Genomic DNA, 26191 nt, shown 5'->3' with positions numbered 1-26191 from the left:
CCTTCTTACATTAGGATTTTTCCAATAGCCAGAGCTTTACTGAGTGGAATCCGACTTTGTTATTGAATAGAACGATTAAGAAATGTACCAACTTGACTGATTCCCACAAACCTTTGAGAAGGAGCATGTGCCAAGAAATCTATATAGGACATTTTTCCCTCTTCACATTTGTGTTATTATTACAAAATATGCAGAAGTATGCAAGATGGAATTGATGAAGGTGGACAATTTAGTGCTAATCAAAGTTTAATTTTGGATTGATTACATAGCAGCTTTCACTTGCAAAAGCAATGGAGTAATTACCTGACACAGGTTCCTCCATTGCGACAGGGAAGGTGCTGGCAAACAGGTGGGTCACAATTCTTGATGTTCCTCCCCCTCACGGCCTCACCCACCAAGAAAATCTCCTTTGAGTTGACCTGAAGTTGCCAGATACATCCAATAAATCCTCCCATTGCAAGCCCGTCACGCAATTCCCAACGGGAGGAAGCAGCCCCAAGAAAAATAGGCCCAAATGTTCCCTGCAAAATAAAAAAAAAAAAAAAGGTAGTAAGCCAGTGATCATGAATATTGTTTATTAAATCACATTAAATCATACAATATATATGGCCCCTTTCATTTTGCAGCATTGCTGCAATTGTAAAAACAGGAATGGGAAGAAATATTACCACCGTTGTCTTCACACACTCCACCTGATAGAACAGGAGAGATACAAATACATATAAATTCTGCAAGCTTTCTTTAATGTGAAAGTAATTGGGAATGCGTTTACTGAAATCAATGATTTGAAATTGCAGTATGTCCACTAACGGTGAACAAATGGAGCTGCAGAAACAATCATAGCAAAGATCGCTTTGTATTGGTATTTGTATTCCTATCTACATCCGGCTCACTGGTGTAACCCTTGATTTTAAATAGTCTTCTCTTCATTACTTGTTTATTCCCATATATTGCCGATTGATGCTTCTATGAAGAAGTAGGCTATTGCGTTTATGTTACTGTAATGGTCCATTATGGTTAATAAGTCATCCATGTAAAAGCACATTCCATATTTACATTGTTGTTGGAAAAGTGTATAAAACATGAGTGCAAACATGTTCTTCATTTATTAGACAAATTATGGATTTTAGATGGTGACATTAATCACTGGATTGAGAGATGTTGATTTTATTCAGTTGGACTATGTGAGTTGTGAACTTCTGGGAAGGAGACTTTTGAGGATGCCGCTTTTTATATTTGGCCATTAGAATAACATTACCATTATTATGTTTTATGACTTCCCTTTAAGTTTGCATGTGTAAATTAACTTGAAAAATCATCAGCCTTCCTATTCAGTGTGTTGTGTGTGGTCACTCATCCTCAGTACAAAGTGAATGGGGAGAGGTGTGGTCTGAGGCAGTGAAATATGTGTTTAGGATAGCGGCAAATGAGTCTCTTCTACAGACGCCGATTATTGTAATGATCCACAATGCTATAAGCTCGGTGCTCATAATAATGGATTTGTGAGAATGGGTACTGGGTTTAAAAACTTCAGATTTTTTTTCGGGCAACCAATTCAGGGTGTACCCCGCCTACTGCCTGAGGACATAGGCTCCAGCATGGCCGCGACCCTTGTGACGATAAGCGGTTTGGATAAGGGATGGATGGAAGGTTAAAGGTGATGATAGCCGAGTTGACTTAGATGATGTCATTCATGTATATTTTCATTCGACAACTTGCTGTTCGCACCTCCAAACATGAGCTGGCTCACTTTCTCCCCTGCCAGTCTCAGTGTTAAAGGTCCCACCCCCTGACTTGTTCATCCAATCACATTCACAAATTTGCTCATCCAATCACATTCACAAATTTGCTCATCCAATCACATCTAGAGAACTTCATGGCTTCACAGACACTCAGAACTTACACTTTTTTTTTTTTACTTTTTAAAAAAATTTTTTTTTTAGGGTTTTGATCTTTAGGTAGCCCAAATTGTTTTCACCCTGAGTACCAGAAAATCAATTATTTGATTTAATTCACCTCTATTGGCCATCCTGTGCTTAAAACTTCGGAACACCCCCAAAAAATTGCTGTGGGTGAGGCCAGCACCAAAGAATTGTCTCAGTCTGCTGAATTGACCCAGATGTAAGAACATGATAATTTTAAAGGAGTTTTGTTTTGTCATAGGAGATATGATATATAATCAGCCCTTAGATCATTAGGAAACTGCAAAATTCGAATACTGAAAACACGATAGGTTGCGGTGACTTTTGCTTCTCTTTACTATCATAAAACCTTTCAGTGAAAAAACATTCCTCTTTCGAGGCCTGTGTCATTTATTTCCATTGTACCCTTGCCCCAAATATTAAAACCAGTCAAGGATCAAACCGTACCAAACAGCCATCCTCATTTTTCCCATTCACATCCGCTTTTGAAGTTTAGATGGATGAGACATCTTATTTTGCCAATGTTTACAATTTCTTTTTAATTTTTCCTTCACAATAGTTGAACAGCATATCGCTAATTCTATTCTTTTTTTTTACCTTAAGACACTCAAAAGGCACCGAACCACTCTATGAATTAATGTGATTTTTGTTAATTAAAGTGAATGACACCCGCACACAACCTTATCCTTCTTTTAATTAACAAGATGAGTAAAGATAAAGGTGGTATAGCAAGGTGATTATGAAGTTTGTAATCCAAAACAAACAGAGAATAATGGGAAAAAATATTAATCTTATATCATCCATAAAAGCTAATTTTCAAGGGCTAATATTTTGAAATGACAATCTCTAATGACATGTGTTATAGGAAAGTTGATGTTTTATTTGTCATTGCTGAGTGGTTATGGGTGCCAGGATGTCACAAACAATAAAACTAAATCTTACTGGCAGCGTCTTTGAGAATAAGTCATTGCTATGTTTTGACTGTCTCAGCAAAAGAAAAAAAAAGAAGGCATTCATTGATGATAAACATCTTCGTGGACAAACAGACCATTGTGGGAATTGATGCGTTACACTGAATGGAATATTGCTAAGCTGAACTGTGTGAACATGTCACATTGTTGTTTTTATGACTGTGATATCCGTCAAAAATATCATTCATCATGACTTGATGGTGGCGTTTCCGCCGAGATGCAATGGAGGGCGGCATTGAGGCGCATGGCCAAATAATCTTTTGAGACGTTGGCTTAATTCCATCAGATGTCATCGACACAACAAATGCACCACTTAAAAACTTGGAAAGTCAACAAAGTTCTGCAAGATCGTACATACAAAGAGTTCCAGAAAATAAATCTATCGCCCTGCTAATTTGGGTGAAACCAGCAACTACATAAAGGCCATGTTTTGTCTAATTTAACTCGTCTCAATTGTCTTTAAAACATGGGACAGCACACCCAAAAAACTGCTCTGGGAGAGACCGGCATAAGAGAATTGTCACAGTGCACTAACATGACCCAGATATGAGAAAAAGGAGTTTTGCTGTAGGGTACTGCATGGCTCCAAGTCAACCCTCGATCCAAAATTACATTGCTGAATACACGATATGTCAAAATAATTTTAGTTTGTGGCGAGACCCTAATGAGGATGAGCGATATACAAAATGGATGGATGGCATTTAAAAAATATTTAAACAAGCAAAAAAGATTACATCTCATTTTGCCTGTGCCTCCTTGTCATCGTTACGCATAGCAGTGCTGTTAGCACTGCCACTAGCCTTTCAGCAGCATAAAAAGGCATCAAATCATCCATCGCAATTCACCTCAGGTTGATAATTATCCATCCATCCATCCATCCATTCTCCAACCTGCTTATCCTCACAAGGGTCACGACCTGGACGTGCTAACCAGTCGACCACCATGCCGTCCCTTGATAATTATCATCCATTATATTTCTCCCAGATTTTACACAGTATATTGGCATTTTAGAGAGAGACAATCCGGGTTGCGCGGGTTAGTAGAACAGCTTTCACATATGCTGCATTAGCAATCATGTTTGTGCCCATTTTTGCCTGTGCAAGCCTTGAGTGAATCCGTTCCTGAGAGTGTTTTGATTGGATGCATTTGGAGCGAGGGAATGTGCTTTACGAGCCACTCAAGCAGCATGTTGAGACGAAACTGGTATGTAACAGCATCACAACTTGAGTGTGTTTAACCTGTTTATGAGCCGAGCCCATCTGAAGCATGTACTAATGTAATATTCATGAGTTTGTAAGTCGACTCAGAGTATTGCATGCTGTCTTTCAAACAACTATACAGCAGGCCCAGTCCTTGGCAGAAGTTGCCACCTGTTCTTTATGTGGGGTGGCCGCCAGAGAAGTCACTCCCTTCAAACATTGTTTCACTGGGGGCAGAGTTGTCGGATTTCGACTTTGAAACTCCACCAGGTTTACAAGTGGGCACAGCCTGCTTTAGTGGTATTTCATTAACGAGCCCATGAAATCATGGGTTGATTTGAGAGCAGGACCAGCGTCCGAGAAGTGGATAAGGTCGTTGACCTCCTGCTATCCATTTAAGGAGATTCCATTGGGCAGCACACTTCTGCCCAACAACAACATTATGGATAACATTTTTGTTCTTATGAAAATGGATCTTTAATCAGTTGTTTGGAGGGAGTCTGGAACGGATTAATCCCTTTTCCATTCATTTTAATGGGAAAATATGGTTTGAGTAACAAGTGTTATGAGGTACAAGCGTGATCACAAAATCAAAGAAACTCGTATCTTAAGAATCCATCCTATACTACTTTATCGATAATGGAACATGTAGATGGTATTAACACAGACAAAAAACATTCTCAAATTAGAAAACCATAAATTACATTAAGGGTGGTGCAGCATATTGAGCCTGCGGGAAGGTCGAGCTCCTTTATGTGCCTTTGAAAAGCAAAAAGAAAATTATTCATCTAAAATTAAATATGAGCGCTGTTAATCAAACTAATGAGGCAGACCAGCTCGATGAGCAGGTAAAAATCAACCTGGTGCTCCTTTCATTGCTTGTCAAAAAAAAAAGGCACAGTCACACACTATTACATAGAAACATAATAATGTGCGGACATCATAGAATGACACAAGCTTTCTTGCTTTAAAGAAAATCAACTCAAATATTTTTTTCAAGAATATGTTCTATATGTTCTTTGTCACTTTTGTCGACTGAAAATGACATCAGAGTAGCTCTTGGCTCAGATAACGACAATTCATGGCTCAGCTTCAGAAAACAAGTGACCTTGTGATTGGTCATTACCTGAGCAACTGTGATGTCATTTTCAGTCGATACAAGTGACAAAATGGCCACCCCCTAAGGTGGCTAAAAGCAGGTGCATTTTGCTGCTTAACTGATATGCCACAAATGCAATATTAATCAGAGGGCCTTGTCTCAACTAGTGGGACTGCATAGAACATATTCTGGAAAAAAATATGTTTGGGTTGACTTCCGCTTTAATCGTGCCTTTTCATTTTGAAACAGTTAAATGCAGTTTTATTCAATTATTCAGAATCCTTGAATGTTCTCAACACTTGTTCCTATGTATTATTGTGCAGAATAATGTTGCTGGGAGGTGTGTCACTGCTGAAATTTGTGGTGCACTCCATTTTGGCTCCTGCTCAACCGTGACCCTAATGAGGACAAGTGTTATAGAAAATGGATGGGTGATTTTTTTTTTGTCTCCTCGATGTAGCTCAGTAAGCCATACAGTATTAGTTACTTAACACATCACTGACAGTGTCAACATTACGTTCTTTGTAAAGGCAGATTTATTGATGCAGCTCTTGTATTTGTTCTTATCACCCTATGCAGCTGTGCATAATGTTGTGTCTGCTGAGTGTAATAATCCTGTAGTCATGCCTGTACAGTTTTAGCTCAAGTTTTGATTTGGCCGACTTTCAACAACATTTTTGATCGAGAGCAATCACATTTGGATCTCTCTGTAGAATTTTGTAACATTATCAACTGTCATACAAGCATAATGTCGCTGTCCTGTGAAAAACACGTCTCCATTTTTTTCATTTTTCTTATTTTTACATGAATGTTTTTTCCGCGTTACAGACATTGCATTAATTTGAAAATTAAAAAAAGTTTCCCAAATTAGACATATGTGTTTTTCACACGACAGCGACGATAAGCAGAAGAAAAGTGGTGAGACTAATGTTAACAACAGTGTGGTTTATACATTTATAAAGATGTACATAAGCAAGGAAAAAGAATGAAAATACCTAATTGGTGATACAAGGGGTGGAAGCTACAGGGAGGTCAGCGTTACCTCCGACATGGGCAGTGGCACAGACTCCTGGAGACGATGAGCCGGGCCATTGTTTACTGCCATTTCAATCATACATGACCCTGCTTGTTTGCCGGTGGGCAGATTGTATCTGTTCAGAAGAGAGAAAGAGAGAGCGAGTGAGGAAGAGGCTCGTCAGACAATGCTACCAACAATATTGCACAATAAATCCAGCAAAGCATGAACATATTGTGCAGCGAAAGACAGCAGATGCAGTAATGCAGCTACTAATGTGACCATTGAGACTACACTATAAACTCCCTATGTATACATTACACACTCGTTTACGACAAATTTTATGCACTGCTAGATTGGGCATAGGGCACAATGGTGCATTTGGAGCCCAAGATGCAACCTAAAGCCAAGGATGAGCAAACCAAAGCAGGCTATGGCTTCCGTAGCTTTGTTTTAATAACAAGGCCAAAAATAACTTTTATTTCTAGTGTTGGGATGATATTGAGATATAACAATGTTTTACAAGATCATCATGTAAAATACTAAACATGTTATCACCTTGCAATAACAGAAAAGCACAGTGCTCATTATGTCGTTTGGGATTAATTAATGATAAAAAAAAAATGGGGGCACGAAGCACATATACATTATAAAGCTAATGAGTCTGAGCACAATTTCATAATTTGACCCTCTCTTGGCATCTCAAGGGAAATATACATTTGTACCAGTCATTAATGTTGCAGTCACAATGTTAAGTAGCTGGTCTACTTGTGTCATAAGGCAGCTTGGCAAAGTCAAGTGATGACTGCGCTCCGATTCATCATTTGTACATAATATGCAATTAGAGGGGTGTGCATTATATATGAGGTTCTGCAAGCTATGCCACACACATTTTAAAGACGCTTCTGTTTGGGTAATGCATCTTTGTTCTGCACTGTTTATTCTTAGTACGTTTGATAACACAAGCCAATAACACTGGTCAACAAATTTTGACTTATTTTTTTTAATCAGAGATGCAAGTAAGATTTTGATGATTTTTTTTATTTTGGGGAGGGGGGCTGACTCTGAATCTGCCGCTGTTATTTCTGTACCTCATTAGGTTTTCATACTGCTACTACTACTACTACTACTACTACTACTACTACTACCCCGACTACTATATTAATAATAATAATGAGAGTAATATAACATGTAATACAGTAATATATTTATTAATATATAGGAAATAAGGGTTAGGTTCAGCAATGGAGGTATTTTTTTCAGAAACGTCATAGCTATAATTATAACGGGTGTTAAAATCCGTAGCTTTTATATATCAGTCTTGAAAGCAAAAAGCAAAAAAAAAAATGTATATGAAAAATAATATGTAAAAAACTACTGTAAAACCTAATGTGCTAGAAAAAATACATATATTATTTCAAAACAGTGTCAAAAATAAGTTTAGGGAGACTAAAAGCCATCTCTGATTAAAATGTGCTACGCAATTAGAGGAGACTAAGTAATTTAATGTACATAATTTGTACCATTTCTTAAAATGGTGTCATTTTGAGAAGAGAGTGGACTGCATGAATGTCATTGCCATGGCAACCACTGATCACTGACGTCAATAATCTATTTTGATGGTGGAACAGCCAGGACGCCTCTGTTGTCGTTACTATTCAGACTTCTGTGACACATTAACAAACACACAAAATGTTTATTTTTATGATATAATGGGAAAATACATTGGCAATACAGATGTGTTTAGTATGTCAATTCCTGGCAGTAGTGTGGGATAGTGGTTAGCTTGTCTGTTTTCTCTGTGTACTCCGGCTTGCCTAAATTCCAAAGACATGCAACATGCATGCATGTTTAACTGAAGAGTCAAAATTAATTAAAAGTGTGAATGATTGTTTGACTATATGCGCCCTGCTACGGACTGGCAATCACCCCACGCTGGACCACGCCTCTCGACAGAAGTTACCCATGACCCCAATGTGGACAAGGGCGCTAAAAATGGATGGATTAATGATAATAATGTTACATTTGGGGCGGCAAGGCGGTCGGCTGGTTAGCACGTCTGCCTCACAGTTCAGAGGTCGTGGGTTCGATCCCGGCTCCGGCCTCCCTGTGTGGAGTTTGCATATTCTCCCCGTGCCTGCGTGGGTTTTCTCAGGGTACTCCGGTTTCCTCCCACATTCCAAAAACATGCTTGGTAGGTTAATTGGACACTCTAAATTGCCCCTAGGTGTGATTGTGAGAGCGGATGTTTGTTTGCACATCTCTGTGTGCCCTGCGACTGGCTGGCGACCAATTCCCTGTGTCCCCCGCCTACTGCCCGAAGGCTGCTGGGATAGGCTCCAGCACTCCCCGCGACCCTTGTGAGGATAAGCGGTATAGATAATGGATGGATGGATGTTACATTTAATTTGTCACAGCAATCATCAGATACGACATGTATATGGGATGACATGAAAGCAAGTTCAATGGGTGCATACTAGGTGCTTTGAGCAAGCTTTTCTTTTCATAATCTCTTCTTGCAGAATATATAGTCCACTATTTGGGAAAATGATTTAAATTTTTTTTTTTTTTATTAAAGGACATATTATTACATTATCACAAGATGATGAATAAAATACCTCTGCATTAAATGACAAATCACAAAAATAATTTTAAATTGGAATGTGTTGAGCAATGGCACACACCAAGCTGAAGAATGAAAATACAATGTTGTATGTTGATGTTCTAGTTGGTGAGTGTCCTTACACATTATAGATTATAGAATATATATATATATATATATATATATATATATATAAAATTTATAACATTAATAACATAACATTTAATGAATAAATACATTAAAACCAAAAGGTTGTGTCTTTACAGCACACAGCAAACCTTTATTTCCCACTTAATGCACTCCTCACAATCACCCTGGGATGTCTTCTCAGGACATTTAATCGATCGTAATTGGACTGTTCTGGTTGTTTTAGGAGATGTTTTACCATTAATCCAAGCAGGCCTCATTGGTTCATGCACATAGGCTAGCTAGGGCAACTCTAGCCTGAGTGTTGGTGTGGAATGCCAAGTGTTTATCCACATAGTTAGAGGCATGCCCCAACCAAGAATGGGGTCACTCTATTGGGATCCAAAAAGGAAATTAAGAGACACTGGAAAGGCCTCTGTCATTTGGTGATTGTTAGTATTTCATTGAGTTGTAACAATGGTCGTGGAGGCTATTTTTCATGAACTTATTTGCAAATATCCAATATCTTACTAATGTCACCTCTGTTAGATTTTGTTAGTGCAATTCATTTTAACCAAGCAAACTACTTAAGCGCAGAAGGGGGAGCCTGGGAGCAGAATCATTTTACCAAGAACAAGTACTCCTTATACAGCTATCGTTAAGTCTTATTATTCCCTGACCATTCACTTATTGTTGTCTGATAAAAACATAGGCTTTAATAATGACCTGGCAAAAGTAAGAGTGATGCCCCCTCCTGTTAAATTTGAAACAGATTTACAAGCAGCCACAAATATACCGCTGCTTTGCCGGCCCGATGGTTGTGACTCCCGCCTCGGGGAAGGCGGCTTTCGGTAGCCACTAATCGGCTTCAGACGCCACAGAGTGAAGATGACAAGCTGTTGGCTCGGGAGAGGCGGCTAAATGAATGACAGTGAGCTCTCATTCAGAATGAATGAGTGACATCATGAAAGTGGTGTGGAAGCCATATGGGGAGAGTCGGGGTTTTAGTGAACCTGACGTCTTATTTACTGGTTAAAAAAAAGCCACGAGATGTATGTATAGATTTATGTGCATGTTTGATCATTCTACCAGTGAACTATTCAGTAGACCGCTAGCTAGATAGCTAGTCTTTTTGTATTGTGTCTGTGAATGCTGCAAAGATGTTCCCCGTGAGACCCAAAGAGCATTTTCATTAAGCAAACATGATGATACGACTTCACTTGTGAGCGCATGGATGCTCCACCATACTCATCTACATTGGGCTTGCTCGAAGGCACAAATGACTATTCATGAATATGACTTCTTTACATCATCTAGTAGCCACATAGCAGAGGGGAATAGTTCCCCTGCAGGTGCTCACCACCCCCATCCTCCTCTTCATCATCATCCATGAAACTGTGTCATGCAAACATGCAGTCTTCTTTGGTCACATCAATAGGTACAACTGCATAAACCAGTGACATCCAATGCAAGCGCTGTGTTGAACATTCTACCTTTACAAAGACATACTAGTGTGCTTCATTTTAATTGCTACACTCTGATGTTTTTGTGATATTTTGATTGATTGATCATTTGCAGAAAAAGTGGAATTATAGATTGAAATATGAATGACATCATCGTGGACCAATATTAGTTATTGTATACATGATGGATGATGGACATGTCACAGCATCACTATTCACAAGGGTAACAACAACATCAATAACAATAGTACTTATTAATTCCATGACAGAAGTTAAGGCAATAAAAACACATTTAAATATTTAATATTTTTATATTAACATAACATTGTTGGTTTTGTGTATTATATATGTAAAAAGTATATTTTTGAGTGCAGGGTGGCTTCACCCCACAAGCGGTAAAAAACGTACTGAATTATATATTTAAAATAACCACAATAAAAAAAACAGATAATGTTTTTATTGTGACACTCAAAGTTGAGTGTTATTCTCATGAAAAGGCAAACCTTTGTGACCGTTCTCTACTAACAAATTGTATCATGCAGCTGTTCCGAATGTTGTGGACTATGTGTGTAAAAAGGCAAGCACACGTCTCGCAGGACCGACAGTAGCTCCACTTAAGGTAAACAAACAAATATGTATGAATATTTTATTTTCTCTAAGTACACACAACCACAATATAGCGGTAATTATTTACACTCAATCATTACTTATGCATTACTTCATCTGGCTAATGCTCTAATTATAGGTTGTTGTTTTTTTGTCATCTCAGACATCCTCATTTGGACTCTCTGCTACGTGACTAATTCAGTGCAAATGAGGCACTTCGAATCGCCAATAAAAACAGTTGTTTAGGGATTGCATTTGTCTATTTGCAGCACTGCACCATGACACAGAAGTATATATTAAAGATGTCATAACAGTCCTTTTTGAACACGCCTTCTTCATGGTGCCCTACAGATAATTAATGATAACATTGGATTATTAAAATGTTACCGTTGCATAAAACATCTGAAGGCTTTGGCGACAGATGGCAGTAAAACGCCGCCCACGAAGCCGTTGCAACACATCCCAGCAGCTGATGAAGGCTTATTATTCTAATCATATTTCATAACCTTACAAGAAGCACACGATAATGTGAAAACTGTTAGTGGTGAATTCATAATTTGCAGCTCACTTAGCGCCTCGCTCTGTCTGTGGGAAGAGCGACTGTGCTCAGTGGCGTTTCATACCTGCGAACAGGGAGTGTAAATAGGTCACATGCATTAAATGTTCAAGGAAGACAACCGGCACCTTTTACATTCCGTCTTGTAAGAGGAATTTACCAGATTTGATTCCTAATAAGGATGATGTATTATTTTGAATTATACAACAGAACTCTTAAATTACTTGTATATTATTTACGTTAGTTAGGTATTTGTAGTTGTACAATGTACTGTATGTGGTTAGTCATTTGATCAGTTCCTATATTGTCGCAGGATAAAGATGTGGATGGTATGTGTGTAGGTGAGCAGTGCTGAGCTGCTGCTGTTCCTCCGTCAATGAATCTTATATTGGCGTGACTACAGTATGTGAAAAAAAGTCCCGGAACACACCTGTTCATCATCTGATTAATCAATGAGATCGGCTATTGGCATTTGACATCAATGAAACACCACCAACACATTTTGGACAACTTCCCATTTTGGGGATTTTAAATCATTATTTTTCTCTCTAGAAAAATCAGAAATATAAATAATTTATACTAGGGTTAGACAGCTGACATCATCGCTCCATTAATTAATTTGCGGTTACGTTCCATTTCAAGATCATCATATTTGTCTGCTTAACATGACTGCGGACATTCTTTGGTGGCATCACAAGTGTCCCACAGAAAAGACAGAAAAAAGAAAAACAATCAAGGAGTTGAATGTACAATGCAAGGTTGATAAAGGCATGTTTGGATGGGTCTGGTGTTAAAGAACTTCGCCATAACCTTATAAAACACCTTTCAGATGTGCTAGAAGATAAATGATGTGCCAGGAGGACTTCAGATCTCACTTCAAAAATGCACAAAGTGAACTGTTTTGCTTTCCTAAAAAGACCAACACAGTTCAGATTTGCGCTAACAGTACGTGCACATTAGAAAGCAATTGGATTTAAAATTTCACAATGCGTAATTAACATATACAGGCGTGCTCATAAGTGTACAAACCCTGGCAGAAATTGTAAGATGTGTACCATTCTTTAAAAAAAAAAACATGAGTGCTCACTAGTTCACAATTCTGCCATAGTGTACTTACGAGCACGACTGCGTAGCGCCTCCTTAAAATAAACACAAATCCTTCAGTAATCATGAAGTGATTAAAAGCCATTTGGAGAATCCAAAAGATTGCTTGTGCCAATTGTTGTATCCAGAAAAGGTAATCAATTGTCTTTTTCTAATTAAAACTCTGCATTGCAAAAATAATGATCTGCCCATTATTCACTGGGACACTAATTACAGTAGTGATTACTTTAGTTTGGACTTTCCTCTAATCCGTGTGTACGTTGGGTTTTTTTTTTTTGTGTGGAGGATGTCGCTTTGGTTTCAGGGTTGCGGTTGTGGGCATGTGGTATGATCCATCAAGCCATTAATTTTCTATAATGCTTAGCTTGGTCAAGGTCATTTGGGGACTGGACAGGTCAATAACACACTCACGCAAAATGCATATTTTGCTACTGCATTGAAGGTGTATTGAGTGTGTCAGGTTAGTTTCTGGGTTGTGGCAGCAGTTGTGTAGTGCGGTAACCTCAGAACTGCTATAGGCAGACATGCTCAGTAAAAAGAGAGGGAAAAAAAGGGAAAAGTGGTATACATTTGAAAAATGACCTGCCAGGATCCTCCAGTTCACCGTTCTACAAAAATGAAATGTTATTGTGCTCTCGGAAATATTGTACGTTACCCTTCAACTGTGTGAATAAAAACAAAGCTAATGTTAAACAGGGTTTTCCAATAATCACAAACACGAGTCAACCAACTCCTAAAATGCACCCAGAGTGCTGTTGGCTCAAAAAACAAAAACAGAGGGAAAGCGTACCATCAATATGTGGTGCCAACAACAAAAATGTCCTCCTTCAATGAAAAATTACACGGGCTCCCTTGTGCACACTCGATGTAGTGCAATAATATAACAGTGCAGTGGTGGCCTTTTGTCTTGCCTCCTGTAACGTTCTATTAGAGCTCTTCAAAACAAAAGTGCTGGGAAAATGCATTGGCATATTCCCAAAAGAGGGCTATTCATGGCAATAGTGTGTGTATTTCAAATCTCCTGTTTATCTACACGATGTATTCTTTCATTGTATACAACTATTTAATTCTGAATTTGTTATTGATAGAGCACATCAGTAAACACAAATAGCCATTTTGTCATTTTAAACCTACAACACTACACTAACCAAAAACATACTTGTTAAGTTGTTACAAAACCTTTCTACATATATAACCATTTTAGCAGAAAAGAAAATATGATTCTTTCAAGTACAGCAGGTCAACCGCCACAACACACAGTTAAATCCTTGACAGAAGAAGCAGAATTGCCAGTAAGATTTTAGTGAGAACAAACAAAAGCAATAACTTTAGAAAATGTGTTTTTGCACCAAAACTGTGTTGATGGAGTAGAAAGAAGACTGCAAACCTCAGAGCAGGTGCAACAGCTGGGTAGATCACCCACCAGAGGGCTTTTAATGTCATTTAAATAGACCCTCCACGTTGTTTAATGTGTTGATTTGCACTCATCCTTCCAACTACTTGTGGGAGCAATTATGTCATTATAAAAACTGCAGCGCATAACAGCCCAGCATGGATAAACAGAAAAGAAAGGGAAGAGCCTTTTTCTTTGCAGTGCTTGCTGGGATGTTAATCCAACACATTCTCATTTAAATGACAAAAAAAGGTTGAAAATTAGGGCTGCCCTCAGACTTCACCAAATCATGCCTCTTTGGTGGTTGTGAATATATTTCCAGATTACGCGTGGTGGGTGTGTTATAAGCCTAGTTGACACCTTGAAAGTGTGGCAAGAAAGGCAAACGGGAGGATATGCCCCTATCTAAATACTCTTTGCGCCGTCTGGGTCTCTGTTCTCCTTAATTTGATTTATAAAACTGCTTCTGATTGGTTAGTTCCCAATATGTGGGCGTCTTCTGGCCAACGTCACTTCAATGAGTTAGCACCTTTGAAATTCAGTGGGCCAGAACTGTGCTGTGTTGTGTGTGAATTTTGTGGAGGATGACTTTGTCAAAGTAAGCTTTCACACATGCTACAAATGCAGTTATGGGTTTTAAGTGACACGGCTACACATACACACACATTGATCAGCCGCAAGGCCACTCAGCGTCACCACAGAGGTGGATTTAAGAACTAGCTAGAAACAGCGGCTTTGCGCTGGTCACTCCACCTCAGAGTGCTCGCTGGGCTGCTGCGAAATCGCCGGGCATCAACATGGAGATGGAAACATTTTCCCCGGAGGGACTGGGCCATTGGCAAAATTGTGGCTGACCACAGTGCATCTTGACGGGCCACGGCAGGGCGACAGCCGGTCTCCCTGGGGAAAATGTTTCCACTTCTATGGTGATGCCTGGCGACGTCGTGGCCACCCAGTGAGCACTGTGAGGGGAACTGAGCACGAACAAAGGCACATTCCCTGGCTAGTTCTCAGTGTATACTATACTCAGATTTTTTTTTTCTGAATACCGTTACACCTCCATGGTGATTCGTTGCGACCTCAAAGCTGACAGAGCGCACTGATCAGTGCATGTGTGAATGTGTCAATGTCTTGCCCAAAACCCGCAAAGGTACTTGTAGCATGTGTGAAAGCTTACATTGATGAAACCATCATCCACAAAATGTGCCGAACGCAACACAATTCTTGTTCTCAAATGCTTATGAGTTTCTCCTAAAAAAATAAAATTAAAAAAAAGAAGCAATTTATTCTTCAACTCATCTGACAACCATAAATTGGACAAGTACCGTATTATCCTGACTGTAAGGTGCTACTTTTTTTCTTAGGTTTTGAACCATCCGACTTATATAAAGATGCGGCTATTCTGTGGCTTTTTCTTCCACCGCCATGGGCGGTATAATCGGGATTACAATACAGTACAACACAATAGCCATTAACAGGATGTGACTGCAAGTGGAGGAGTTCAACAGGCAAGGGCGCTATGGACTATGTTATGAATTATGTGGTATGCGGAAGTACAGCAATAAAAGGTGGACGTGGACGTTAACTGACAAACTGGAGTGTCAGCGGGCAGTGAATTGAAGATAAATACTGTTTATTTTCTCTGGTTCTGTTCTGTTTTAATCTGCAAAGTTGCTGCCATGTTAAAAGGCACTGTTCGGAAAGACTCTGTTAATGAAATGAATATCAAATTTTTCAACAAAGATAGGTACGGCTTATATAAAGGTGCAGCTTATATATGTTTTTTTTCATTATTTGTTTTTAAATAGAGTGGGTGCGGTGTATATGAAGGTGCGACTTATAGTCAGGAAAATACGGTATTTGAATAATGAGTCATGATCGTATATTGGCACCAAATTCAAATCGTTTCGTTTTATACGTTGATTTTTTTTCCTTTCAAAGTTGCAAATGACAAACCACTTAAATGTCAAGCTTAAACCATGTTACAGATTCATTTGAACTTTTGTTATGCATAAAACAGTAGGAAAAAAATCTATTATGATGGAAGGGACCCTTTAAAATAAAAGGGAAATGTTTGAAGCTGTGTGAGATCGAGCAATTAGTCATTCGATTATTTACAGTCAGAGGATATGAACTGAACTGTGTAAAAAGCAGACTAACTCTGTGAGGCCAATTCTCATGCTAGACAAGCAGGTCGTCTCTGCTCAAACATAACTGCATGACGCCATGTATTCATTTGCATATGAATACAACTGTTCCACGATTAAGGCTAAACGGAGGCAGAGCTCAGCGGCAACGTCTCCCTCCTCTCCTCTGCAGTAGCTCAGACTAATATTGTGATCACTTCTATTTGGATTACACATGCAACAGCATAAGGATAATAAAAATACAAAAGGTAACATTGTTATGTTAATAATAATAATGATGTGTAATATAATGTGGTTCTGTAATATGACCAGAATGTGGTCCCTGTCTCAAGATTCACTCTTAAACCAGGATTGTGTCATTCAGTTTGTTTTTCTGGTCTAATTTACAGTGTGCTCACATAAAATCTCTTAAAATGTCTTAAAAACATCACATGGGAAGTACAGTACATACTTCACTTAGTACTATAATTGGTGAAAGAAGCGCTTCTTACCGAACTGTCATTGCCATCCATCTGTTATTGTTGATGGTCTGTCTGGCGGCCACATTGAGAACATGGTTACTGCCACATCCAAGCTCAGCAACAGGATTTCCATCTTGAAGGAACACGTGAAGGAAGTTAGCACCAAACCTCTGCTCCTGGGCTGAAAAAGAAAGGAAATCATTCCCAGTCTATTTTCTTGTCAAAAAAATGCCTAGAAAGTGCTTCAAATTACTTGTGTCATACATGCCTGCTAAGTAGCCTCGCCAGAATTTCAAAGCAGTTAAGGTGAGGCAAAATGGAAGCTTTTTCAATTAACTTCAGAAACATGTCAGTTTTCTACTGTATATAACTTTTTGTATAGCATACTTCTACATATTTGCGACGCTAGTCTCCATCTTGCAAATCTATCTGTGACCAAGCTACATCACAAGTTGGATATCACGGAGAATGTACACATTTCGGCCCATTTCTGTTTCCCACTCAATTTTCAGATTCATTGACATCATACCCCAGTGGGAGAGTCTACAGCGGAGCACAACAGTGGGGCAGCCGACGGGCAACTCCAGAGCTCATCCCCAAACACAAGCTCATACGATCTACAGTAAGGTGAAGGAAAGTCGACACCCTCTAATCCTGCACATCTCCCTAAGAAGACACAAGAACGCTGTGCCACCGTGAGGAGAAGGCTAATACGCCTCTGATTCCATCGAGGAACGCTGCGCAAGAGGTCGTGAGGCAACATCGAGGCAAACAGTGTTGACCACTTTGATTTCATCATGACAGTGATGACTGAGCCAAAGCGCTTTGAAGAATTGGGCAGACCATAGGGACACGGTACAGTATGTCTTTGTAATACCCCTGCCATTCGTGATGAAGTGATGGCAGCAAGAAAGAATGGAAATGGATGACAGGAATTGGTGGAAAAGCTGAGCTTGTTGTTTTGAGTCTGCAAAGCTACTGATATGACAGCGCTCAACAATTCGTCCGGATAAGACCGGCATCCTGAAAATCCCCCATCTTTTTGTCATAGATAGGCTATGCTTAGCTTAATACTGGAGTCTGATAATGCCTGTTATAAGCTGACTTGGAGGTCTTTCTCATCATAAGCTGAGACAGTGAGGCTCTTAACTGTGACATATTATCTGAACGGACCGCAGAAGGGAAATCGTGTTCAGATAATCCACCGTCTTCTGTACGACTCCTCCTCTCTGATGAAAAAGCACGACAAAAGAGTCATGTTAGCATGGAGAAGTGGTTTTAAAAAGCACAAGTTGACAATTATGAAACATTATGAATTACGTTAATTAAATGTTTTAAGTAAACAAGCTCTCTAATGATCTACGATTTGTGTTTAAAGATGAAACTATGGATTTTTAATTCTGCTTGATGGTTGATCTGGCTGAGCTGAAAAGTCAGAATGTAACCATTGCGTTTGTTTGAGGGTTTTTTTTAAGCTACTTTTCAAACTCTAAAGAATTTCATTGGTCTTTATCAAAGAAGAAGAGACTAATTGATTTTGAAAGCTAGCTAATCGTTTGAGGCCTCCTGGAAAGTGACTACTTCGGTGGTACAAGGTTTTGGCCCGACGCCAGCGATATTTATAAATTGAGTTTGTGGATTAAAAAATGCTGCATTTTTTATTTCCTGTTGGTGCATGAAATGCTGTTGAGTTATCAAATGTTCCAGTTCAATTAAGTTAAGTATAGTCTGTGTCTATGTTACCAAGTCCATGTAATGTATTTGTTTCTTTTGTCCCCAAGATTGATTTATTTTTGTTCCTTTTAATTAAAATGCAGTCACTTGAGTGTTTAGGGAATATTTTCCTTTCTCTTTGTTTTTCATTAAACTTTTGTGTCAATTGGCGTAGAGTGATATTTTGTAATATCTCAGGTTAAATCTCAAACATGTTTCCATTAAATATATTGAGATGTTGAAGTTTCCTTGATTTCGGTTGTGACTTGTTTATAAGGAGTGATGGTGGGTCCCGATGCCAGACCAGTTGAGAACTGCTGGTTTAAACCGTCAATGTAATACGGTCGTCATAGTTTACTCCATGCCCCAACTCCAAAGAACAAAGAAACATAAATTCCATCCTCTTTTTGAGAACCAAAATAAGTGAACCCCCCTCACCCCACTGCCCCCAGCACATACGTTTGTACAAAGTAGTTGACACAATCACGTAGGTCAATGATCCTCTGAAGCACCAACAAATGCCCTTCGAAGACAAAGAACTTGTGCACTGGAAGCAGTTCTTCAGCTCCTGCCATTATTCATCTGCCGACAAGTATTATTTACTGTGTCAACACTGCCCCATCTTTTTATTTTCCATTTCTCAACATCGAGGACATTGTTGCTGCCGTCCCTGTGGTCCTGTTACTCTGCACAGAGCCTAACGTAGCGTCCGTCCTTTCGTCGGATTCTGTCACCTGTTTTTTTCTCTTCGTCACTCTCCCATCCTTGCCCTCGCTGTTCCTCACCCCACCGCCTTGGCTTTCTGTGCTAGAGGTGACAATTGAAGTCCTATGAGGGGGACATAAATCTTTGCTTCAGGGAACAGGTGTAAAGAAAAAAGGAGGAGAGTAAGAAGAAGCAGGTTTGGCAGAAGGATTCTTTGCATCTTAATGCACGTCTTTTGGTTTTCTTCTGATCAACTTTGTTTGATCTCCTGAGTTTTTTTTTCTTTTTTCAGTTGCTATCCTCTGAAGTGAGAGTGATACTGTGCCATAAGCCAGGAAGCATTACTAGATAAAAGGCAATGTGCCCTCGATGTATGCTTTCTGAACATCCATTTCTTTCCATGGCAAGAATCACAGACTACATCTTGGCTTTTGCATGCAGCAGGAGGTAAACAGTGTAGAAAAGTATCAGACTGAGCAAACAGAACTAAATATAACGTGGAATTACAGCATTCACTTCAATCTTCAAACCTATCCTTAACAATGAAAGGATGACATGTCATCAGTATAGTCATTATTGTACAGACTAATCTATGAGAAAATCTGTGAAGACCGAGACCTAGGGCTTGCTTAAAATCAAAGAGGACAGATGACTGGTGGCAGCTGATAAATGAGGCGGTGAGTCTTGACAGGGTGAAGGTGAAACAATTAGGCTCATTTGACATTATATAATTCACATTGATCATATCTGATCGCAGTGAAGTCCTCCTCCTGGACCTTATGAGATGTAATTCTCTGCAGGAATGTTAATTTTTTTCTTTCACCTATTGAAGATCCAAAATGAAAATATTGTGAATCTACACTAACTGGCCCCAATAAGCGTACCTAAACACCTATTCAAGTATCCAGGCCACTAGAATTTTTTCCAACAAACTCCATAAATCCCACAATTTTATTTTCCCCAATTAAGAACAAATTCAAGAAAATTGATTCAAGACACATCTTTGTTTATTATTTTGACTGTAGTTTACTGTATATCATCGTATCCAGAACGATGTCATATTTTTCCCCCAATCAAAACTTTGTATGCGCTGACATTGTTCATGGAAACGTATCTAAACCCCAATTTCATTTAGGTTGGGATGCTACGTAAAATGTAAATGAAAACACAATCCAACCTACATGACAAAGACAAGATATTGTCCAAACTTATGAACTTTATTAACTTATTTATTTTGGAAATATTCTCTCATTTTTAATGTGATGCCTGCAACAAATTTTAAGCAACCAATCAAAAATGGGAAATAATTCCTCTTCAAGCTGTATTAGTTGGTGTCTTCAGTTTCTATGCAGAGGCTTGTTGGGTGTTGTTAAAAGGAAAGGTGATGTAGCACAGTGGTAAACCCCTGCCCCACCTTTTTTGGAATGTGTTGCAGGCATCAAGTTCAAAGTGAGTAAATATTTAAATCCCCCCCTCACCCAAAGTTGTTTGAACATTAAATCTCATGTATTTTAAGTGCATTCATTTCAATATAGGATGAAAAGGATTTGTAAATCATTGTACTGTATTCCCTAATGGGTTAAGTGAGTTCAATTTCCTATTGCGAGATGTCAATAAATACAAAACAAAAAAATGAATTAAAAAGGACCGGGAGGAGCTAAGTTTATACTGGGTTGTTGGTGGAAGTTCGGGAGGGTCTTGCAAGTGGTCATGTGCATGTGTGGTCAAAACCACATCATCTGTAAACCATTTATTTATACATGCATCCATAACAACCATATATAAAATAAAAGCTCGCCAATTGTTGTCTGTTCAACTCTAATACAGTACTCCAGAAATGCTAATGTCCCACTTGCTCTGGTTAGACACCACTGCTTCCTAACCACACAAGGCCGGTATGTATTTACCTTATTTTTAGGTGCAAAGTCAGTCTCATATGTGTACACACTATATAATCCGGTGAAAGCTACAGTGTCAATCATATATTTAAAAAATATATATATATACAATGTTGCTGTGGTATTCTTTTTGCTTTTGTAGTCCTCTATACTCCCCCCACTCCAAATGTATCAATCAAAGATGACACAGGATCATCATTGCAACAGCAAAGACTACTAATTTTGTGAAAATGATGATATGGAGATGTTATTTTAGACAAAAAAAAAACAACCTACATATTTGTGCTTAAATGTGGTATTAGATTTTTATTGGACGGCACGGTGGATGACTGGTTAGCACGTCCGCCTCACAGTTCAGAAGTCGTGGGTTCAATCCCGGCTCCGGTCTCCCTGTGTGGAGTTTGCATGTTCTCCCCGTGCCTGTGTGGGTTTTCTCCGGGTACTCCAGTTTCCTCCCACATTCCAAAAACATGCATGGTAAGACCCTCTAAATTGCCCCTAAGTGTGATTGTGAGTGCGGATGTTTGTTTGTCTGTGTGTGCCCTGCGATTGCCTGGCAACCAATTCAGGGTGTCTCCCGCCTAATGCCCGAAGACAGCTGGGATAGGCTCCAGCATGCCCACGACCCTTGTGAGGATAAGCGGTATGGATAATGGATGGATGGATGGATAGATTTTGATTGGTGCATATTAAATAATAGCTCCTTTGTTCTAAAGATTTAAGCAAAAACGTGTCAGCAGTCCACGTTGAGAGAAAATGTCCATTTAGATAGAGATGGGAGTGTTAAGCCATTACAACTACGAACAGATTACTGTTTAATAATGCAATTGCCTAAAAGCGTCCTAAGTAGTCTAACTAGCATTGTGTCTTACTTTTCGACCTATAAAGGGCATTTTAAGTGGATTGAGTTGTATGTCAAAAATTCCTAGATTGTCTTCAAAATATCCTAATAACAAGTGTGTCTATTTCAAAACAAGACACTTATCATAGCACAAGCTACCACCAAGGCTGAGCAACCCTAATTTGGATAAACTCCAAATTTTACACATTCACAGATATCCGCCTCCTGCATATCAATGAGTGTTGTCATTAATATTCATGCACAAATAACATGTTCTCAAAATCTTGACTCCACACAGGGGCATGCACTTACTAAATATGTGTGTAGTTTTTCTAATTAAAAACAAAACCAAACAAAGTTGCTATTGACTAGTTTCCATTTTGAATCTTTAGGTGGCAGTAATACACATGACAAAGTTCAGAACAAATGAAAAAAATAACATTTCATTTGAATTCTAAATTTCCTGCAATGATACATTCATTTGAAGACACATTTTTTTCTTTGGCTTTTGACCCGACGTAAGACTGAAACTTTTCTGCGGTTTTTCGGTGTCTATATTGTACACAAGTATCATTAACTTGTGCTTGTATTTATTGCTGTCACTGTCTTTGTTGTTGTATTATTGCTATTTTGTAAATGTAAAGTGCTTTGTTACAGCTCCAACTGTTATGAAATGCACTGTATGAATAAAGTTGCATTGTATTGTATTGTACTGTATAAAAAAACGATAAATAGATACATAATAAATAAAGAGCAGTCAAGTGTGGCAGTCGCAGCTGAATCTTTTATTTTGTTTATTTATTTGTATAAATCCTAAACAGCCTCATCTCCACACCTTCCCAAAAATTTATGAAAATTAATTAGCCACTTAACTACTTTTGGTAATAGTGTATGCCACAAAGAGGATTCAAAACATCTCGTTGTCAAAAGATGCAATTCTCATGTTCATGTGGTGTTATTGTCTTGTATTCAATGTGACCTTTTAATTTGGAAAAAAGGACATTTCGAAATCAGTTTGGGAGCAGCTAATTGCTGCTTCTCCCTTTTAGCAGCACCAGAAAATAAATATTTTGATCATGTTGGAGAGGATGCCCTGTACTGTATTGCCATGCATAATGACTCGTTGAATGTAAATGAGAGGCCATGAACTGGACTGTGATGTCACGGATAAGAGGTTAATCTAGGTTACAGCTCTGAGATGAATGTTGTGATGTCTGTGCCCGTCTGGGGCGGAATCAATCACGTGTAATCACCACACAATCCATCGAGGTTAGAGTTCTGCTGGACTTGCAAGTGCCTCATTGCGGACTCACACAGGGAAAAGCCAGCCTTGCAGGATCAGGGTGGCTGCACTCATCAGGGCAAGTCTGTGCTTACACTGAGACCTGCCTTTTAGACCTGCATCTAATTTACGTCTATTTGGGACCGAATGCAACTTCAAATTATAGATATCCCTAATAAAATTTACAGCACTGCGAAAATGAGTTGTTATCTTACACATGTTCTAATACCATAATACCATACCATAAATAATCAATTCACTGTGCAATTATTAGAATACTATTGGAAAACTAAAAACGTTAAATTGCTAATGTGGTAAGATTTAGTGTGACTTCCCATTACACAACAATTTGATTTCTCACATACATTAAGATAATACAGCAGCATGTGACGCAGAAACATTCCTAAGAGAGAGCAACAAAATAGTTATCCATGATCAAAAAATGAATACAACTTATTAGAATAATAAAAAAAAAGGAAAACAACATATCAGAGTGAAATTGAGGTAACCCGCCTATCTACAGCCTAAATGGAGTTGAGTTGTAAGTCATAGTTGTAGATGGATGACCACAATGTCTCCCACCGGGCAGTCTCCAGTTGTTTGTAATTTATAGTTAGTTTCACAAATATTTGGTATATATATATATATATATATATATATATATATATATATATATATATATATATATATATATATATATATTATATATATATATATATTGTTGTGTTACGTGGAGTATTAAAGATTTACCAAAAGCGCCATGGTCAGGTGAAGTGATGGATCATTTGGTAAATATATTGAATGGACTACGTTGCTAGGAGCAACATTGGCTTGAATTGGGGAAATTGACCTCAATTCTAAATTATCGGCTTCAAATTTAGACAATAGAGGTTGCCAGTGCTTTAACACAAGACCACAATTCATGCAGAGGGACAGGTTCAATGCAACATTCTTTTAATATTCAATGCAACAGATGATATATAATATAATTTTATATTGATGTATTATGTACTAGTTGCTCTGCATGTTTGCTGTGCACGTGCTATACTTATTTGCTATGATATGTTGTGATCATTTCCATTTCATTTGTCATTCAATTGCTATGTTTTAAGTGTGTGTCTATGTGTTGTTGTTTATCTACAACCTTGTTATTGAGATTGCTTTGCATGCTTAGCTATTGCCACATATATACTCAGTAATTGCTTACTAGATGCTATGTTGGTGCGTGTACATATTCTCACAATATGTTACATGTGATAAGAGTTGTAACTATGTTACGCCGATTACTGCATGTGCAGAAAATGTAGTAATGTGATTGAGAAACATAAGGTTGATTCTATTATTACTCGTTGTGGTATAGGAACTGGTGACGCCTTAGGATAAAAAGGAAGTATTAGCCTGAATGGTGGAATTTTATTAAATCAATGTTTCATTGTACATTTATAGGAAGATGATGGGGTGATGCTGACTGTATGCTGCTGAAGAGGGCATATGATTTATGGTCACACACCGATATGCTCCGTTGAACACAGGCTGATGGGTGGTAAGGCAGATTTCCAAATATGGAGTAAAGGTAATTCGGACAAGGGTGAACGATGAGGAGAATCACGTGTTTTACAGTGAAAATTTCCATGACCTCATCACGGCTCAGATTCAGAGAACAAGTCAGCTGTGATTGGTCGTTGTAAGCAGTTGTGATGTCATTTTCAGTCGACTGAAGACAAAATGGCTGTCCCCAGAGATGGGTAAAAAAAAGTGCATTCTGCTACTTAACTTATATTCCACAAACGCAAAATTAATCAGAATGCTGTGTTTCATCTAGTGGACCCTGCATGGAAACCAAACCCTCCGTTGAAACCCGGACTCCTTTAAAATTTGAGGTTTACCTTACAATTATGTAACACCTGTCTAAATACTTTTGTACCCCTACCCTAACCTATAATACCTACCTTTTCAACAAATCAATCAGGTTTTAACATGAAGGCCAGTTAGAATTAACTGGTTTGTAACTAAAGTAGCTAACTGTCTTTTGAATGTCATTACATAACCTCCTGTCATATAACAACTTCATCAACACATGTTACAAATATACAGAATTTGAATGTGATGTACCAGATTACATCTGTGTTCTGTGCAAAAACAGCCCCCCTCATTCTCTCGGTTGATGAATGGGGATAAATCTAATGTCCCCCCCATGACAGACAATAACTACAGTACGCACTCCTACATCTGTCCTGCTTTTAACTTGTGTCTACATTGTCAAAATGACTGTGAAAGTTCATGTGGTAGCATAATAATTTTGTACAGTAATCAAACAGCTTGATAAATCAAACGAATTTAGCATGCTTTCTAAACCCTGAAAAAAATGACCAGAAATTGAATGACCCCCCAAAACAATGATCTATTGTTACGAGGCTCTGCATAGTGGTGTCTGGCCTACTATCAAAATGTCCCTCTGGTACAAAAGACAGAGTGCATACATGGGTGAGCAGGTCTGGAGAACAAAAGAGCTGGCAAGACAATGTAGAACTCACGGTTAGTGTTAAGGGTCAGCTCAATCCTTGCAGCCTTCGCTCCAGCAGCAAGCAACTCCTGCCTTCATTTGTGGATTACTTTGTTTAGTTTTATTTATTTGCATTGTTCCGTAGCCTTGGAAACACCAGTCCCATCATGTGGGTTGCCGCCGTCACAATTCCCAGCTATAGTCACAGATGGGTCATGCAATTTTCAGGTTATCCCCTAAAATCACACAACCAAGTGGTCTTCTTATTAAAATACAAGCTTGACAAAAGGGTGACTCATCACTAATCCTCTTCTACTTTTGAGCACTAAGAAAGAGAACTACACTGAAAATTTTTTTGTGTTGAATTTACTCAATTTTATTTCGTCAAGTGGTTACATGAACACTGGCTACATGTACATTTGGCATTACCGTATGTATGCTCCATGCTGTTTGACTTCGTTAAACCGGCAAACTAAACAGATCCTTGTGGGAGCAACCATAGCAACAAGACAAAAGTGACCATCTTTAATAAACACAGCAAGGAAGGTGTTTCAAGATGTGCTCCTCCACCACCTCTATAGAAGG

The 26191-nt window shown here is 38.6% G+C and overlaps 1 protein-coding gene across 1 annotated transcript in view; it reads right to left on the bottom strand.

Annotated features, from left to right (window-relative positions):
* eys (EGF-like photoreceptor maintenance factor) overlaps positions 1-26191 on the bottom strand; it is a 149395-nt gene that overhangs the window by 23107 nt on the left and 100097 nt on the right. The window contains exons 39-41 of the mRNA XM_086045079.1: positions 16695-16845; positions 6234-6342; positions 304-521 (exon numbers count right to left, since the gene is read on the bottom strand). Of these exons, the coding sequence (XP_085901205.1) occupies positions 304-521; positions 6234-6342; positions 16695-16845 (478 nt within the window). The remainder of the gene's footprint in view (positions 1-303; positions 522-6233; positions 6343-16694; positions 16846-26191) is intronic.

This window comes from Filicampus tigris, chromosome 11 (assembly GCF_054856515.1).
Source record: "Filicampus tigris isolate MCC_2025a chromosome 11, RoL_Ftig_1.0, whole genome shotgun sequence".
Lineage (NCBI taxonomy): Eukaryota > Metazoa > Chordata > Actinopteri > Syngnathiformes > Syngnathidae > Filicampus > Filicampus tigris.
This window is presented reverse-complemented; position numbering and strand designations above follow the sequence as displayed.